The sequence below is a fragment of the Rattus norvegicus genome, chromosome 2 (genome assembly GCF_036323735.1).
Source record: "Rattus norvegicus strain BN/NHsdMcwi chromosome 2, GRCr8, whole genome shotgun sequence".
NCBI classification, from domain to species: domain Eukaryota; kingdom Metazoa; phylum Chordata; class Mammalia; order Rodentia; family Muridae; genus Rattus; species Rattus norvegicus.
The window spans coordinates 44575273-44594383 of record NC_086020.1 but is presented as its reverse complement, the minus strand read 5'-3'; the positions used below and the strand labels follow the sequence as shown (position 1 = coordinate 44594383).

The window sequence follows — 19111 nt, the reverse complement described above, 5'->3', positions numbered from 1 at the left end:
CTAACTTAATTACCGAATACTGGGCCATCCACTAAGCCTTAATATTATGAGGAATTTATAAACTTATCTGACTAGCTAGTTAAGAACTGACTTTTAACTTTACAGGACTGAATGTAGGCGGTACGGGCTGAGTATGAGTAACAGGAGGATGAACAGGTCATCCACAGGGAGAGTGATGCTCTCTGAATCACTCTCTCGTGGGAAGGAGTGAGGGAAATAACAGGAAATCCAAAACACAAGCATGTTGTCATTTTACTTTAATGAAATTAAACGAAAAGCAAGCTTTGTAAAATAAAGTGCTTTTGCAGATTAAACAATTACATCAACTGATAAAGGAAATAAGGAATAATCAAGTTATTTGGAAAGTTCTATCTTAATCAAAATTGGTTAAAGATTCCAAATTCACATGTTTAAACACAAGAAGTTTCCAAACTAATATGAAAAAGAAGATATTCCTCCCTCCCACTGGTCTAACGGTATCTTCTTAAGCAAATAAGCAGATAAATATCTTAACTTTTTAGATAAAAACATAAAAAATACAAATTACCCTGATAACCAAATACAGAAATCACATCATAAATGGAAGCAGATATGGTCATACTAAAAATTTGTTGTTAAATCACCACTGGATTCATGAAAACATCTCAAACATTGTAGGAAGAAACACTAGTATGTTTTTTGAGACACTGTCATCTCAGAGATACATAGGTAAACACGTGTTGCCAGCCACTGGATGTAATAAAGTAAAGAGCTACAATAAAATCTTTCCGAGAACTTGCTCGAGGTTACTGAACGTCTACGACCACTTACTGTTTGCTAAGAGACTGGTGCTGCATTCCCCATAGTGACGTCCTTGCCTAAGAGGAATGTCCAGAATCAACCCTTAGATATTGCTCAAGACACATTATTAGGCTAAGAGATATGAATAAAATTATTCTTGTCACCCTGTGGCAGACAAAATGAACTCGGCATCACAATATCTTTCTATGTAGACAGTTAGGCATCATCCATCGGTAGGTTTGCTGTTTCGTGAGTCTGATGAAGTTCAGTAACTAAGTCATTAAGATGTACTTGGCCAACAGAATTCCACCTTGACTTGGGAATTTATTTGATTTATACACACCAATCGAATGGCAACCGTTTAGCTATGCTTATGTGATAAGGCAATTCCTTGAAATACAGAGCTGCTGAAACGTTGGCTAGAGAATAAGAACATTCACAGAAGCTGCTCGGCCAAGTACATATTATGTCTTAAGATGTAATACTTTACCTTCCTGATGCATAAGTGGATATAGAGGATGGACCTGTGTAGTTTGTTATATCCATAGAAAGAAGTAAATAAATACAGAGAATTAATAAGACATAGTTGCTAGACTTTTATATTGCAGATCTGTAGAGCGTTGTTGACCATTTTAGCAAGAACTAGATCTAAAGCTTGCATATTGTGGTTATGCAGCCTGAAATTCTTTTCTCATGACCTTACTCCTTGTCACCCATTTTCATGTAAGCAAGCCCACATTTCTCTGAGCCTCACGGGCATAGAAAACAGATTATGATGTCAGATTTCCCTCAGCTGCTAAAAAGCTCAGTGTGGTTAGCTGTGACAGAGCCCTGGATACTTGCATGGAGATGTAGATTTCCTGGCTCTAATGCTCAATAAGAAGTAAATGATTTACCTTAATTTTCCTGGGTGAGGTGGGTACCATCGTTCTGACCTAGGAAAAGGGACCTGGTAGCTCATTTAGAAGCATTTTCTATGAACTATAGGAGGACCGGCTTCATCGTACTCCTGCTTACTGATCCACATCTGCTGGAATGTGGATAGGCTGGCGAGGATGGAGCCCCCAATCCAAACTGAATACTTGCGTTCTGGGGGAGCTATGATCTTAATTTTCATGGTGCTTGGTGCCAAGGTTACGATTTCCTTCTGCATCCTGTCGGCAATGCCCGGGTACATGGTGCTGCCTCCAGACAGCACAGTGTTGGCATATAAATCCTTGCGAATATCCACATCACACTTCATGATGGAGTTGAAGGTTGTCTCATGGATCCCTCTGGATTCAATACCTAGAAAGGAAGGCTGGAAAATGGCTTCTGGGCATCGAAAACGTTCGTTCCCAATGGTGATCACCTGCCCATCAGGGAGCTCATAGCTTCTTTCAAGTGAGGATGAAGCAGCTGCAGTGACCATCTCCTGCTCAAAGTCCAGGGCCACATAGCACAGCTTTTCTTTGACATCCCGCACGATCTCCCTCTCAGCTGTGGTGGTGAAGTTATAACCTCGTTCTGTCAGGATCTTCATGAGGTAATCAGTCAGGTCTCTGCCTGCCAGATCTAGTCGTAGAATGCCATGGGGCAGAGCATAGCCTTCATAGATAGGCACAGTGTGAGTGACGCCATCCCCAGAATCCATCACGTTACCTGTCGTCCTTCCCGAGGCATAGAGGGACAGTACGGCTTGGATAGCTACATACATGGCAGGTGTGTTGAAAGCCTCAAACATTATCTGAGTCATCTTCTCCCGGTTGATTTTGGGGTTGAGGGGTGCCTCGGTGAGAAGAATAGGATGCTCATCCGGTGCTACACGGAGCTCATTGTAGAAAGTGTGGTACCAGATCTTCTCCATGTCATCCCAGTTGGTGACGACTCCATGTTCAATGGGATACTTCAGGGTCAAGATGCCTCTCTTGCTCTGGGCCTCATCTCCCACATAACAGTCCTTCTGGCCCATGCCCACCATGACCCCTTGGTGTCGTGGACGCCCTACCATGGAGGGGAACACAGCACGGGGGGCGTCATCACCCCCAAAACCCGCCTTGCACATCCCTGACCCATTATCTACTACCAAGGCACCCAGCTCATCATCAACCATGGTTGCTGGTTGCGATCTTCCAGATGCGTGAACAGAAGTTAAATAGAGGTGAGTTCTAGACTATGATGTGCAAGACAGAGAATGGATACTCAGAACACTTCAGAACCGCCCTTAGAGAAGAGAGTCTGGACCTCAAGCCCAGGTATTTAAAGGCACATACTGTCTCCACCCATGTTCTTTCCTACCAGTTCTCAGCATTTCTGGGTGGGGCTGCCTTTGAGGTACTACTAATGATGATAATTACAGAAATCATTAGTAGGCCTTCTTTCATAAAGAGAAAACTGGCTACCAAGTGGCTAAGTCTCAGGGGGCTGTAATTAGGCATCCCACACAGTGCTGCCGGTCTGCTTGGTGGGGTCTCTAGATGACTGTGTGATGCAGAGGGAAGAGACAGAGCTAGAGACGGAGTCGCTGTCCCTGCTCCTCTCCAGCATGCACTCTGACTGCGCTCCGCTTTGACCTTTCGGTTTTGATATGTTATTCAAATGAAGAGTCTGATTCTGTCTTAACGTTTTTCTTTCCCATTATTATAAGATGTCATCTTGACAGAAGCTATTTTAATGAAAGAAAATAACGAATGGCCTCGGGTGGCCTAATGGCTTTAATCAGAATGTACTTGTACCATGAAAAATGTAGAGTATTTAATTGACTTCAAATCCACCAGGCCCAAGTAAAAGCAATAGGGGATCAATAAAGAGAGCCACTATATATTTTTCTGACATACTATCTAATAACTACATTATATTATTTATATTTTCTAATAACCAAGTTTATTATTATGCATTCATTGTTCATAGGTTTCCCGTGCTAATGTTGACTGCACAAAAGCAAAATGCCAATGTTTTTGAGTGGTTTATTTTTAAAATACAAATTATGATAATTTTATTCACAATAAATTTTTATAAATTAGTTGAGTTACACAACAAACAACTTAGATGATAAGATAAGGTTTTAAATTATATATTTGGGTACATATTGATCTTTTAAACAACTGAATTTTCAAGATGCATATATTTTATTACTACATCAAGCCCATCTGTGATTGACACATCTTGACACAATTGGTACAATATTGCTTTCTTCTCATTTAAAAATATACTAATCACTTCAGAGAAAGTTTATTTGAATTTAATGTTTAATGTAGAAATACAGACACCTTGGTAAATGTGTGTCATGATGATCATAGGACAGGAAGAAGTGAGAAACCATCAGCTACCATTGTTCATAAATTCTAGTCGCAAATGTGTTAGGTAAGTAGGATGGTAACTTATTTGTCTCTCTACCCCTTTGCCCCCCACTACCTAAGGCAGTTGGGAAAGCTGACCCAGGGTTATGAGAGTGGGAGAGCTGGGCCATCCTCTTGCTGGCTGTAATACTTGGAAGATGGTCCTACTCTTTGACTGGGCAGGACAGTGGGTGCTGGCTCTGGAGGCATGAGTGTGGGTGAGCCAGCTCTGAGGCATCCCGATGAGAAGCCAGTATTGATGGTGTCACAGAAGACAGAGGCTTCAAACCAGATCAATGACTCATTGCAATGATCATTCACTGGTGAAGATGTGTGGGCAGAGGGGTACACTGTGGGATATACTACAGCTTCCGTGACAAGTGTTTTCTATGCTCTGTTTTGTTTTGTTTATTTTGCTTGTGTGTGTGTTTTTTAGGGGGAGAATTACAAGGGCAAGGATGGATGATGGGTGACAGGGAGATGAGTGGGGTTGGGGTGCACGATGTGAAACTCAATAAAGAATCAATAAAAAGTTAAAAAAAATAACTTGTCAGTTCTTCTAAAGCAAAGTGATTTTTCATATCCACATTTGAGTTCTCCAAAGTCACTTTTAGTTTGGTTCATTTATTCTTTTACCCACCCTAAAATCTCACTTCATTAAGTTAAGGCAATAACCCTTCATTGTTGAGTGGAAATACACCTTCGGCTTCAAATCTGACAAGAGCAAACCTGTGTTTTTACCCAGCAAGACTCTCGGATAGTCAACATGTTGTGATGTTGTCATGACAACAGCATGTTGTGAGTGTCTGGCCCTCTTTTCTTCTCGTTCAGTTTGAAGCAGAATTACCTTTCTCTGGGTCTCTAATGTATCTTCAAAACCTTCCTACTGAAAAATCAGACAGGGCAGGAAGTGTGTCTGAGTACAGGACTTAAGGTCTTGCTTTGGATTCCGCCAGGACCAACCTTCCTTTTAATCTTTTGTATAACTGAAAAATTCCTCCTTTAAGTATTGAAGAACTGAATTCCCTACCTGACTGGCTTTATGAACTTCCTTTTTAGGCAGTACAATGAAGTTTTCCATTAGTGTAATATTTTATGGCTATATAATATTGAATGTTGCTTCTGGGAAAGTCTTTCTTTTTTTAAATCTCCACAACACACCATATGTGCATCCTAAAAATGAGCAAAATATACATTGTATTTTTCACAGGCTCTATTCACAGATTATGAATTCCAGTCTAGAGTATAATACAAACCCATGCTAGCAGAATGCCGGCAGAGAATCCTGTATGATACCAGGTACATCCTTGTGCCCTGATTGATTTCAGAGCTGTCCTTAGAATGGCCTTCAGAATGATGGTTACTGTGTAGAGCTTGCATAGCACAGCATCAAGAGTGAGTCTGTGGTGTGATTTGGTAGATAGCTTCTATTTTAGTGTTTGGCATCCTCAGAGAAAATTTCATTAATTATGTGTACTTAAAACAGGCTTTTGACATTTTAATTAACTCTCAATAACACAAGAGTCCTATTCTAATTCAGCAGCTATGGGAGCCAGGTGCGGCTATGTATACCTTGTAATCCAGCACTCAGGAGGACCAAGAATCTTAGGTCAGCCACATGGAGAGTTCTCGTTTCAACAGAGGAAACAAAACCACAATATTCTCTCTCTCTCTCTCTCTCTCTCTCTCTCTCTCTCTCTCTCTCTCTCTCTCTCACACACACACACACACACACAAAAGATGCCATCTCTTGGGCTGGTTAAATTTGGAAAAGGTAGCTCAAATTTGTGTGAGTGAAGATGAGAAGATGGGTTTCTAAGGGTGGGGTTGGGGAAATGCTATTTCCAAAGGCACTATGTTTATAATTAACTAAAGCATATAAATTTTTATTGCCTAAACCTATAAGGACCTTTATAATTAAAAAAATATATGATATATATGTATATATAATATATAAAAAATATATATATATACATATATGCTGCACTTTAACTTAACTTAGTGTGGTATACAAATCCAGACTATGGGGCAAGAATGGCCATTATGTTTAAGTACCATGAGCTGCATGAATGGGAAAACGATACCACTGTAAACAGAAAGTAATTCCCTTTGTCACCTAAGACAATGTATTTTATTAATAAATATTGATTAGGCTTCTCCCATGCACTTGATGTTGCCAGTGCTTTGATAGATTTACACCTTCCCTCATGCTGACAGGTGACCACTCCACACTGTCATGTGGAGCGGTGGCTTGTGCTCCGACAGGGCCCTGCTGTTGTTGACCAGTTGTCAAAGATTTTGACTGTCACTCTCAGATACACAGGAGTGCAACATGGCAGATAGGTATAGAGAAGGGAGACAGGGAGACACAGAGATGGGGGCGAACCTGTGGTTAGGGTGAGAGGAAGGAGAGGTGTCTCACACACAGGACATGCAACTGCCAGTGGCAAACAAAGACAATGCCACAGGCATGAGAACTATTTGAAACTAGGTCATTCTATAAGGCTCAGAGGAGGTCGTGCTGGACTTTAATAAGCAGGAAGAAGCAAGACTCTGGACATCATACTACATTCCCTGTGTTGCCTGAACTCTGCTGGGGAGCCCTAGGAGGCCATATCTAATGATTATCTCCTGTGTAGACTCACCTCTTTAACTGGGTGACTGAGGCCCAGGGTTTTAATGAAGTCCCTGTTGGCCACCAGCAACTTAGAATATTGAGGTCAGTTGTCTTCTTCTCTGGCCCTCAGTCCATCCTTTCCTTTTGCCCTGCACTCTTTCCTTGGTCAGTTTTATATGTGTATTAACAGCCTGGACAGTTTCCCTCCACAGTATTTGCTCTTGGTAGAGACGTAAGGGAAGCTAGTGCGAATTTTTATTACATTCCTATCTGTTCATTAATTGACTTGGATGGCTGACCTACTTTTACAAGCTAAAAGTATTATTTGTGGCTAAACACTTGTGTTTGCATTTCATGTTGACCAAATGCATTTATCATGACATCATTTGAACTATAAACATCATTCCAGAGAAGCCTTTAGTATATGACTTGGATAAATTTTCTTTAGAAGATAAACCCATCAATAATGATTAAAGTTTACAGCAATATTCTGATTATTTGCTTTAAAATATAGATCTTTGTTTAAAGGAGGTCAAATAGAAACAATTTAAATACAACAAACCTTTCATCAAATGAAACCTAGCTTTCTTCTTTACTGATGATGGCATGGACAGTTGGGAGAAGGGTTGTGTGGAAGGAAAATGTTTTAAGCATCGGTTTCATAGTGCAGGCTATAACTCCCAGCCCTCATCCCAACCTATCTCACCTTCTGTGAATAGTACCATTTCTCACTCTGCTGGGCAATTGGGCTTATCTGTTGTATAAAAGGGCCAAACATGTGGTTCATAGTGCTATGTCTTAAAGTATGTCATCGAGTAGCATTTGCCCTGTAAATAAGGCTGTGAAGAGGGAGAATAGATTTGCTTGTGCAGGAACCTTTAAGGATATTTTGATTTTAAGGACAAGGAAGAACAATTGTGGAGGAAGATTGTGCATTGGGAAATATCCGTAGCTGGAAAATGCCATCCATTAGTGATGGGCCCTGTGCACTCCTGGAAACAGAGATAATAAGCCTCAGGTTATAAGGTGAAGAAAGACTGTGAGGACAGCTAGAGTGCACTAGTTAGTTTTCAAGCTAAATGCTCTGTATGTACACATTATTTCTTTAGTTGTCATGGTATCTTGTATGGAGGATGTATGTTGCCATCCATCTTGAGATGGAATGGATGCTAGCTAAAAGATTGAATTGACCGGAAGAATGTGTCACCGTAAGGCCAACCCCACAGCTCAGTAAAAGGTTAAAAGAAATGCCACAGGACATCTGGATACTCCCTAGAGTCAGAAGTAGTTACCAGTACCTGCTCTTGTAAAGGCTTTGCATTTTCTGGTGGGAAAGATCACCTCAAACTGTCTAAATGCCATTTTAATATTCTTATAATACAAGGATACTCTCCTTTCAAAACAGAAGGGGAAAGGTGATATGCTGATGCCTAAATTGAGAAAGCTGTTTACAAGAAACAGGCCTTCCATCTAAAATAAGAAAAAGGCATGAGAATGAGTTCCGAAGAAAGTAGTGATGTAGGCAATAGACCATTAGGTAGCAAAGCGTAAATCAGGAAGAAAAATGCATCTTTTTCATCACAGCCACATGGGAAGGAGGCCTGCCAGGTGTCAGTTTTCACAGCCTGAGTGACACTGTCTTAGGATGTCCATATTGGCCATGGTTAGTCAAGTGAGGAGGCTAGAAGAAGACAGGGGTTCTGATCTAGGAAATGGTATGAGCCTATGAGCTGCTGGGACAACTGAGTAAGTAGAAGGGTCTCTAAAGTGCATCAAATGTAGAAGCCAACTAAGATAGATAAGAACCTCCAAAGTCTAGAGGTGGTTCAAGCATGAAGGGAGGGAATCTGATGAAAAGAAAGGTTCCAATAATCACACCATTGGAGAAAGTAAGCTGGACTCAGGGATAACTCGACTGAGAGCTGGGGAACATATCATATCATATCATATCATATCATATCATATCATATCATATCATATCCTGGAGGGTTTGGAGATCTCCAATTCTGTGCATGCAGCTCAGCAGGTGAGCAGGGCTCATGGGCCTTTAAAGGTGAATTTAATCTATATGCTTTGTCATAAGACACCAGAAAAAAAATGGTATGTCTGTAGCTTCTAGTGGTCTGCACTTATTTTTCACCCTGGTGAACTTGGCTGGCTTGGTGACTGCTTAAGTGTCACACATAAGTCTTTGCACATTTTCATGTACATCAACCAGTCAGTCATGGATTGACAAATCAGAACTGGGATTGTCACTTACTGGCTTACGCAACCTTTCTTTCTTCTTGTGCAGAGTGTTCTGATGCTATGGAAATGTACTGTCCTGGGTAACGGCCTCAGAAGGCAGACAGCACAGGATGAGAAAGCTAATTCAGTTTAGAAAGCTGTCTAATTTACTTTACTTCCAGGGTAAAGCATGGTTGACACGGTATGAGTCAATGCTCTGTTGTGGAACTTCCTTTCTCTGTTGTTGTGTGTTTTCCTAAAGATGTGATTTCCCTGGAAGTTTAGGAGACACAGGCAGAGAACCTTTTCAGGTATCTGGAACTGTTAAATCCCCTGACAGCTTTCTGGAACTGGGAAGTTGCTTATATCATCAAGGTAGCATGTAATCTGTTGACAGGGAGAGAAGAGTGGGCAGGTGGTTCTCTGGTGGAGGGTTCAGAGAAAAGGTGACCAGAAATCAAAGAGAAAGAGGACCTACCTCCTATGTCACCAAGGCCAGGAGATAGTAAAGAGACAGTATACAAAGACAATACCAGCAAGTGGTTTGGATCCTGGATCACTCTCTGTAGTCAGGTCCTGGCTGAGTGCTCAACCTGAAGCTTGGGGCTCCTACATGACTTCTTGGGCCTAGATGATGTTCTAAAAATATTTCGAATTTTAAATTCTGAATATATAGAAAATTCACGGAGCTTTTGAATTCCTACTTCTCTTAAACATTAGGACATCAAGTAACTGTGGGAGTGAGTATCCTTCCTTCTTGGTCCCCACTTCCTGCTGCATTATTACCAACTCCCATTCCCATGTCCTTTATGAATGTGTTCCGAGGAGCTAAAGAGGATTATATGATCAAGGGAAGGGTGGGATGGGAGAGATGTTGGGGAGGGCTGGTGGGGTAATTTGATGTTTAAAAGAACAAAATATAAAATATTAAATAGTTGAGCTTTTTAATTATGTAAAAAATGTCCAGATAGAACATTTAGTTTCTAACAGTTAAAGAGAAATGTAATTCAATGACAGTCACAGAGGAAGGAGAGAAGGTCTATTTTCTTTGTTTTATTGAGGAGGGGACATTGAGGATGTGTTCATGTCACAAAAAGGAATTTTAGGAAACAGCTAAAGTAAAATTCCTAAGATTATAATTAAATTTGACTGTTTTTGGTGAACTACTTTTGTTGCCACTTTGGGGACAAACATCAGGGATCTGACTCCTGAATTTCACTCTCCTCCCCACCCCCAATCTCTCTCTCTTTTCCTCTCACTTACATTCTCACCTTTCAGGCACTTTTCGGGTCTGAAGCAGGAAGGCTCTCCCTAAGGGACACATTTTCACTTCTTCAGATCCATTTGCTGTGAGGCTGAACCCTTTGAAGGAAATCACTAAAGATGGTATAATAGGAGACAGCTCCAAAGGAAAACCACCGAGGGAAAAGCATTCAGAAAGACTTTTCCTTTCTTACTGCAAATGGGATCTGGGTCAAATGAGTAGTGGATCAGAAATAGACTTTAGGATTAAAATCAAAGAGGGAGAATTCTTTTGTTGACATCTCTGTTTGATGTTGATAAGACTTTCAGCTATAAGCCTAGGAAGGAGAAAAAAAAGAGCTCTAGGTTAGATAAAGGGTTAATTAGAAATACTGAATAGAACATGCAAACTGCAAGGGACATTAGGAACATTAAGCCAAGGACAGGCTACCAAATGATGCAGAGGACTAGGAAGAGATAAGAGGCAAAACTTCATAAAAAATCATATATTTACATATGGGAAGAAATAAAAGATCAGCCTATGAATCATATATGATCAAACTTCGGATGACTTCAAATTATCTACAGAACAAAGCTCAAGCTCCCTTACAGACTTCAAGGCCTTCCATTATCTGGCTCCAACCTATTTCCCCTGCCTGGCATTTTACTATGCTCTCTCATCCCTACTCCAGAACCTTCTATTTCTGCCTTGTGGACTAACTGCATTCCTAAGCCAGCCTGCTCCTGAGAGCTGCAAGCTTTGCTTACTCTACTGGGAACCTCCCTTGCTCCCTCTCTCCCTCTTTCTCTACTCTTTGATGTTTGATGCCTCACTGAAAACCCACCTCAAATGCTCCCCAGTTCCCCCATTAAGCCCTCTCTAGTTTTACCAGGAGGAATAATACATCCTGGAAGTCTCCGGGCACCCAGCTCATCTCTCTATTACAGTTCCTTCCCCCATTCTGTATTATTTATGCACATGGTTGTTTCCATCACTTGAATCTTTCTATTACCCTCACCTATTATTTGTGACATGGTCCATAACATCTTAAAACTCCAGTGGTTCAGGCATTGATCGTTGACTTGTACCTCCAATATTTACTTTGAAACAAATAGTTGATTGTTTGGGCTATGTTACCATTCCAACATAAGCTCTATTCCCATGTCAGCTCTAATTTAACACACCGACAAACAAACTCCATTGGCTTCTCGAACATTCTGTTTATGTATGTGGTCTCAATATTGTTAAAATCAGTCAGTTTCTTATTTGAGTATCACCTTGGAATCTAATTTACTTAAAAATATAACACTGAATTTTATTGGATAGTCTTGGAGACATTTCTTATGAGCTTTTCTGTCCCCCACAACCCCCAGTTTGTTTGGCCTTAATTGAGTCCCTGGTCTCTTCACAGCTACATTCCACTCTACTTTGGCAAGTCTTTTTTTCTTTTCAGTCTTAAACTCTGAAGACCATTGTCCATAGACTTTTAAATCACATATCTTAAAATATCTTGGGTCCCTAATTTTCTGTCACATAAATCAAAGCCTCTCCACTTTGGTTTGATTTGATAGGAATCATGGTGGTTAGGAACACAACTTTTGAATTTGGAAAAATTAGGCTTACTTCTTACTTGTTATGCTTGCAAATTGAGTCATCTAGAACTTTCCAAAGTCTCAGCTTCTGAGTCCATAAAAGGAAGATAATAATCATTCCTGCCTCATAAAGTTGTCTTGGGTTGACATGAGATGCCTATAAAGTGTCTGTCAAAGTGTATGGAAAGAACAAGAGTTCATTAAATATTAGCAATCTTAATTTTCCCCCTTATTCATAAGGGGGCCTGCTCAGTGTGCTAATCGAGCCTCCTCACCATGCCAGGAGAAATGCAGTGAGCACACACCCTTGGAAGGGACTGACCAGAACTGTGCAGACCCTGTGTATGAGGCGAAAGTCTCTGATTAGCAATAAAAAGTAGAACAATGATAAAAGGATCGAACCTGATGGAAGGCCGTGCAGCGAATGTGTCTTCACCTCACGTGAGGGTCTGAATTCTGTAAGCCAGGCAGGGATGCTCATACTGCTGTGTTACAGGTCCCTACATTCTTCAGGATGCAATTGTCTTGAGGAAATACACAGATAGGTCTAGGTGAAGAAACAAAACAAGAGGTATCACTTCTCTAGAAGCAATTATGTTTTTACTCAGAGGTGTGGGATACTCTGTCAGTGTCTTCAGATCCTTCCCCAACCCTCCATGCTGGTTCAATTCTTCCTGGACTTGTTTGGTGATGCTAAGTGTAGTCTCTGGAAAAGGGCCTGAGAGAAAATGTGGCAGATTGTGACTGGAACAAAGCTTTGGGCATAGTCACTGATAGTTATTGACAGAAACTAGGTATTGTAACTGATCTGTGTGATATTATATACCAAGCCATGAAACACCTAGTTCTAGTCATTTCCAACTAGCTTGAGGGTCATTTACCTGCGTGTCATGTCCATACCCTGTAGCTTGCAAGTTTGTCTTAGTTTGTAGCTCAGATATTTGCCTATGTAGTTAAAATTCTAATACTGACTGTTCAGAGTCTTGTTTACATATGAGAGTTGACAAATTTCATAATTCTGTGTGAATGATGGTATACAGTTAGACATTACCTGGGAAATACAGAATGTCCCATTGTTGACTTTACAGTGCTCTTTACATACGCTGGTCATGTTAGTAGTTGTCAAGGCTAGAACGAACCTCTGAATTGCAGACTCTCACCTACGGTACAGAGGAATCTATACTAATGTAAACTGGGGATAAGACTTGGCCCATCACATGGGCTGCCTGACCTAATCACAAATGTAGCATGAAGTGCAAGGCCCTGGGTTCGGTCCCCAGCTCCGAAAAAAAAAAAAAAAAAAAAGAACAAATGTAGCATGAAGTAGAGGAAGGAACTCTGGACTGTAGAGGGTTCCGTTTTTTTTTTTTTTTTTTCCTTCGGAGCCTTGCGCTTCCTAGGCAAGCGCTCTACCACTGAGCTAAATCCCCAACCCCAAGCCTCCCGTTTTTTTTTTTTTAATCCCCCAACTAACCACTATCTTGAAGCTTTGGGCCAGCCAGTTATTTACATTCTATAGTCTCCCATTTCCTTTTAAAGCGAAGTGAGACTTGTTAACTCTGGCTGTACATCTGTCTAGTCTAGTACATCTGGTTGGCCTGCCATCCTCTCAAAGGACCACTAAACTTTGCAGCTAGGAAATAAAAGGCCATTAAAAACCAGAACAAGGGGAGCAGAGGAAGACATCATAGCTCTATCGCCTTTAAAGCAGGAAAGACATGGACAGCGACAAAGCATTCTCCAGGAGCCAGGACCTCAGCTGGGCTTAGGGAGGCCCAACGGCAGCAAATGTTCGTACTGCAGAGACCCAGAAAGGCTCAGGGTTAGAGAGACAGTGGGTATCAGAAACAGGAACATGAAATGAATGCAAGGATTAAAAAGCAGACGCATCAAAGATGCCTTCCCCTGCGCCTTCATATGTCAGGGGCTTCCGTCTGGGAAGTCTGAGCTGACTGGCTTCTGGACCCCAATACAGACTGCCATTATTTAACACATCGAGCAGGGGCTTACTTTACACATTGTGGTTGGACAGCATTGCAAGAGAGTGTGCGGAGGCATGCAGGAACCCCGATGTCTGTATTTGAAACCTACAAACTATGTCTTCCTTGGATCTAGTCGAGCAAAGCTAGGCACCAGGCCATTTTAAATTCAAGGTGCGTTGAAGGATAGCTTGAACTAGAATTATGCAATCACATCCCAGTCAGGTTCAGATACAGGGAGAGAAATAGTGGTCAGTTTGAGTAACAACTACAGGAAGCGACTATGACGGGAGTCCTGAAAAAGCTTATAGTTTTCATGCCTGTGCAATGAAAGTAATATGTGTGGAAAAAAAAAGTAGGGAAACGTGAAATGGATTCAAACCCAGGACAAAGCATTTGTAACAACAGCAGCATATACACAGGGAGTAAATTTGGACTATAGAAGCAGGGAGCTCATTGTTTCTGGGGTCTATTATAGATGACAATTAGTCAGAGAACACATGAGGTGAGAGTGTTGGTGGTTTACATGTAGCAGGGTGGTTGGAGTTGAGGCAGTGCAGATGGGTGCCACAGAGTGACTTGACAGGAGCCAATGGCTCAGGGGTCTCTGGGATTGAAGCCAAGATAGGTGATTGTTTGGCATTTTCAAAACCCAGGCAAAGTTGTTCCTGTTGCCAGCACAATAACTGGATGGATGGCTTAGGTTTTCTGCTGGAGAGAGTAAGTGTCCTCCACCCTGTTTCCCATGCTCAGGAGACACTACACATGAATTCATGTGGCATCTGCTGTATATGGCCGTTAGTTATTTTATTACCAGTTTCACCATATCTATCTGTGGTAGAACGGACTCACTGAAGTTGAAGTGCAAATCTATACAGTGCAGAAAGAGAAAACTGTTAGCGGGTGTCCATGGCCTGGCTCTCATCACCTTGGCAAAAGAGTGGAGAGGATAAGAAGTTGAGGAGATCTTGGAATACTGAATTTCAGGGATTCCTCAATCCATGGCCTGCCAAGTGTTTTCACAGCAAAGCCTATCACTCCAAGCACAAAGAACTCCGAGGTGCTTTTTTATTTCCTGTTATTCAGGTATCAGTGCTGATCGATTATTTCCTATTTTTCAGGTATCAGTGATGATTGAAAATGAAACTTTTAATGAAAAGGATGTAGTAAGTAGGAATATTTGGAGAATCAGGAACACAAAGGAAAGCAGAGACAACAAAAGAAAAAGGAAAAAGGGAAAGTCTTTGAAAAGTAAGGCTATTAATAATATCTTCTAAGAATAAAAGGTAATACTGCCCGAGAAACAAGAACAGAATGTCACTTAAAATAACCACAAATCTTCACAAAACAGAAAGAGCTCTTGGAACTTAAAAAGAAATGAAAATCTCTAGCATTTTTTTTTTTAGAAGACAGAGTTTGTCAAATACTACAAAATGCTAACTGGAGAGCCATTATTTCTTAAAAATTAAGGGATTAATTTATCAAGCGAGTCATCCAATTAATAGAAATTATAGAACAGAGACAAGTGGGAAGGGTATTGTGGAAGGAGAGAATTAAGAAAATCCTCCAGGTGTGAGTGAAGCTTCTGGATTGAGTTAGTTACGTCAGAGATGGGCAGAACAGGCCACAACACAACCTACACTGTTGTGAGGGTTTAGAACTGGAGAGAATAAAAGGGAGAGAGGGAGCGAGGGAGGAGGGAAGGAGGCAGGGAAGAGGTGGGGGATATATTTCCTGCTTTTAAGCAGAAATCCCCAACAGTTGCAAGAAGAGCTGAATTGGAACGTCCTTAGTCTTCATGACATCAGGCCTACAACCCTCACCATGAGGTTGAGGCAGGAATAAAGGCTTCCCAGACAGTGCTGAGACTGTATCTCCTACTTCATTCTTTACCAGAATTAACCTCTTTGGTTCAGGAAAACCAGAGGCGGGTCAAGAGGTGAGGCCATGAGATCTGGAAAACAAAACAAAACTACTAACTCAGGAGAAAAGACGGGGAAATTTCTAGAATGATGGTGAGTGGGGAGGATACATAAACAGGCTTCATAAACATGTTCAGGAAGAAGCAGGAAAGACAAAACCTCACAAGGATGACAGTTTCGCTCAAAGAACACCTACCTGCTTGAAAACAAAGAGAAAGGCTCCATTCTTAGGTTAGTTGTACAGAAAAAACTTGGTTGCTGTGGACTTGGTAGGAGACAAAATTGATGTAAGTGGAACTTGGTAGGCAATTCAATGGGCACTTAGTGTCAACTTGTCAACCACAGCAGAAGTCTCCCATTAGGGTCTATGACCTCTCGGCCATTGGCTTTTGGGTCTACAATACTGAGTTCTGTCTTATGGAGCAGGCCTCAAACATAATCTGAAAGTAGTTGGATGTCCCTTTAACAGATGTGTCACTATTGCACTAATGAGCTCATCTTGTCATCATGTGGTGTTGAACATGGAGACCATAAGTAATTAAGATTGTTGATGGAATTCTCTTCCAGTAGCTTGCATAGAACTTTCTGGCACCCTGAGGATTTGCCAGCAAGGAGAAAGCTTCCAACTGTATTCTAGCTTGACTTCTCTCTGAAGGACCACATATTGCCATGGCGAGCAGGCAGTGGTTACAATTTCAAATAATCATTTGTCCCTTTTTTACATTTTGGGAGAGTCCTCAGAATATGTGATCTTTGAAGGAATAAATATCTCTGCTCGCAGGAAAAAATATAATATTTCTTTAAAGAAATTTCTGTGGTTGATTTTACTGCATTTAGCAATAACTGTGATAGTAACAGGTACACAGAGAGGGACATTTTAGGAGCTATCTCTTGCTTTATGTCACCTGACCCTCAAACAACTCAGAGGGTTGTAAAAAAAGTTTTGCATCTCATCACATTTACTACTTAATATAGTATAAACATTGCGTGTGTTTCAGAGAGTGTCATGTGTTTTCTTAAGAAAGAGCTTTCCCTTGTAATAGTTAATGCTACCCAAGTTTCTGTACTTAGGGGAATAGTCATGTAGCAAACTTATGTGCTTGAATTCTAATGACAATTTTGTATCTTGTTTTATGTTAGTGGTTCTCAACTTTCCTAATGTTTAATACAGTTCTTCATTTGGAGACCCCCGGCCATAAGATTATTTCATTGCTACTTCATAACTGTAATTTTCTACTGTTATGAGTTGTAAGGTAAATATTGGCTATATAGAGTATCAGATATGCAGCCCCCAAAGGGTTGTGACCCACAGGTTGAGAACCTGTGTTCTACAGCTGTTGTTTCACCTCTCGTTCATTCAAACATCTTTCCATCAGTCGGTCTGTGGTCCTGAGCTGTAAAAGGGGTAATGCTGGCCCCCAGATTATTCTTTCTGCTAGGGAATCATGTCTTATTTACGAGGCTCTCTTCTGTCCCAATTGTAGTTTCCTGCAAGGCTTTCCTTCTTGAATGGAGTGAGGCCTGGATGTGGTGTCGTATCACTGTGGGATGTTAGAGGTGGAAGGTGGTAGGGACGCTCTACCGAAACCTCAAGGAGGAAGAATGCAGTGATGGTGGGCAGTAAGGATGGTCCATAGAGACTGAGGAGGAAGAACCACCATTTTATTTTGTCCATCTGTGAACTGAATTATGAGCTGGGCTAGGGTCTAAAGGTTCTGTAGGTAAGTCACAATAGAACGTCTTGGTCTTTGTTTTTTTTTTTCCTGAAGCACAAATGAGTTCAGACTTGTTTCAAAGTGAGTTATGAAGCTAAGTTTTATATTGTCTGTAGACGCCATGATGGCGGTAGAAGCTTTTCAGCTCTAGTGGTGGGAGATAATCATTTTTGGTCAGTCCTTTGGCCATGGTGAAGCTGAGGAAGACGAAATATAGAACAGAAAGTGAGCCTCTGTGGTACACCTTACTGTAGTCTGTGCACAGCTTCTCCAGAGATGAGAGGACAAAGAAAACAAACAGAATGGAAAACTGAACAAACCTTTTCGCACTTTCAAGTTCTTAGAGAAGTCTTTCCTACAGCTGTGTATCTTTATGTGTGTGTGTTTGTCTTTGTGTCTCTGTGTGTTCATATATATGTGTATGTCAGTGTGTTTGTGTCTGTATCTGTGTGTGTGTGTGTGTGTGTGTGTTCGTGTTATGCTTGCTTAGAGAAAAAACTTCTGTCTTTCAAGACATGGTTCTTTTCTTCCCTGTTTCTTTAGTCTATCTATCTGTCTGTCTGTCTGTCTGTCTGTCTGTCTGTCTGTCTGTCTGTCTATCCATCTATCTGTTTATTATGTAGGAGTTTTTGCTCACATCTCTGTCTTTGTACCATATGCATGCCTGGTGTCCAAGAAGGTTAGAAGTTCAGATCTCCTGAAACTACAGGTAGAGAAGGTTGGAACCACCTTGTGGATTCTGGGAACTGAACCTGGTCCTGCAATAGCAATTGTTTTTAACCACCAAGTCATCTCTCCAGCCCCAACTTGGTTTTTCTTTGCATTCTTTTTATTTGAGCTAATTTAACTTTTAAAATTTAGTAATTTGGTAACAGTGAATAGTAAACCACTGTGATTTATAAGTGGCCTGCAACTTATTGCCATGACCTGGAGAAAATGATGTGTGGAACGAAAGGTCTTACAAGAGAACTCTGGGGCTACTAGTTGACCCTCTCTGCACTACAACTAAACATGAGAATAAAGTCAAACACTTGGTGTCCTCATCAGAAACACAGGCTCTCAGTCTCCTAGCATACACTCAGACTGGAGATAAGTGATGTTTTTCCTTTCTGTCTTTATCGTTATGAAAGAAAAACACGTGGCCAGCGATCTTGCAGTTCGTGCCCTTGGAATAAGTGGTGCGGCATTAGGAGGAAATTTTCTTTTCGTCCTCTAGATGGCAGCAGCATTCTTTAGCACCTAACTGGTCATTTCTGTTGCTAGGCAAATCCGCAATAATGGGAGCAGCTACAAATCTTGGCTCCTTAGTCTTTGTTCTCAAGTGTATATAGAACCTTTAATGTACTATTTAGATGACCACTGGTCCAGTGACTCTATTGTTTATTAATGGTTTTGTACCTCCAGAAAGGCTTTGCATCTCCAGGACCATTGGTATTTGTAGACAAGCTTCTCAGCACTGCTGTTGTTGATGTTTGGGGTGGATATTTCTTTGTGTTACTAGTTTTAAAGGCATGTACCACCATACCTGGCACACACACACACACACACACACACACACACACACACACACACACACACACACACACACACACACACACACACTGTGTGTAGTGCCCTGGGAGTCCAGAAGAGGGCACCAAATGCTTTGGAACTAGTGTTGTTGTAGACAGTTGCTAGTTGCTATGTGGGGTGCTGGGAATTGAACTGGCTCTTCATCAAG

General features: G+C 41.2%; 1 protein-coding gene across 1 annotated transcript; it reads right to left on the bottom strand.

Moving 5' to 3' along the window:
* Positions 1-245: 245 nt before the first annotated feature.
* Positions 246-2993, bottom strand: Actbl2 (actin, beta-like 2). Its single transcript, NM_001106409.1, has one exon. The coding sequence runs from the start codon at positions 2870-2872 to the stop codon at positions 1742-1744; it is 1131 nt and encodes a 376-aa protein (NP_001099879.1). The 5' UTR covers positions 2873-2993; the 3' UTR covers positions 246-1741.
* Between the last annotated feature and the right edge of the window lie 16118 nt (positions 2994-19111).

Excerpts from the sequence above, each read along its gene's own strand:
- Actbl2 (NM_001106409.1), bottom strand. The coding sequence starts at position 2,872 with ATGGTTGATGATGAGCTGGGTGCCTTGGTAGTAGATAATGGGTCAGGG.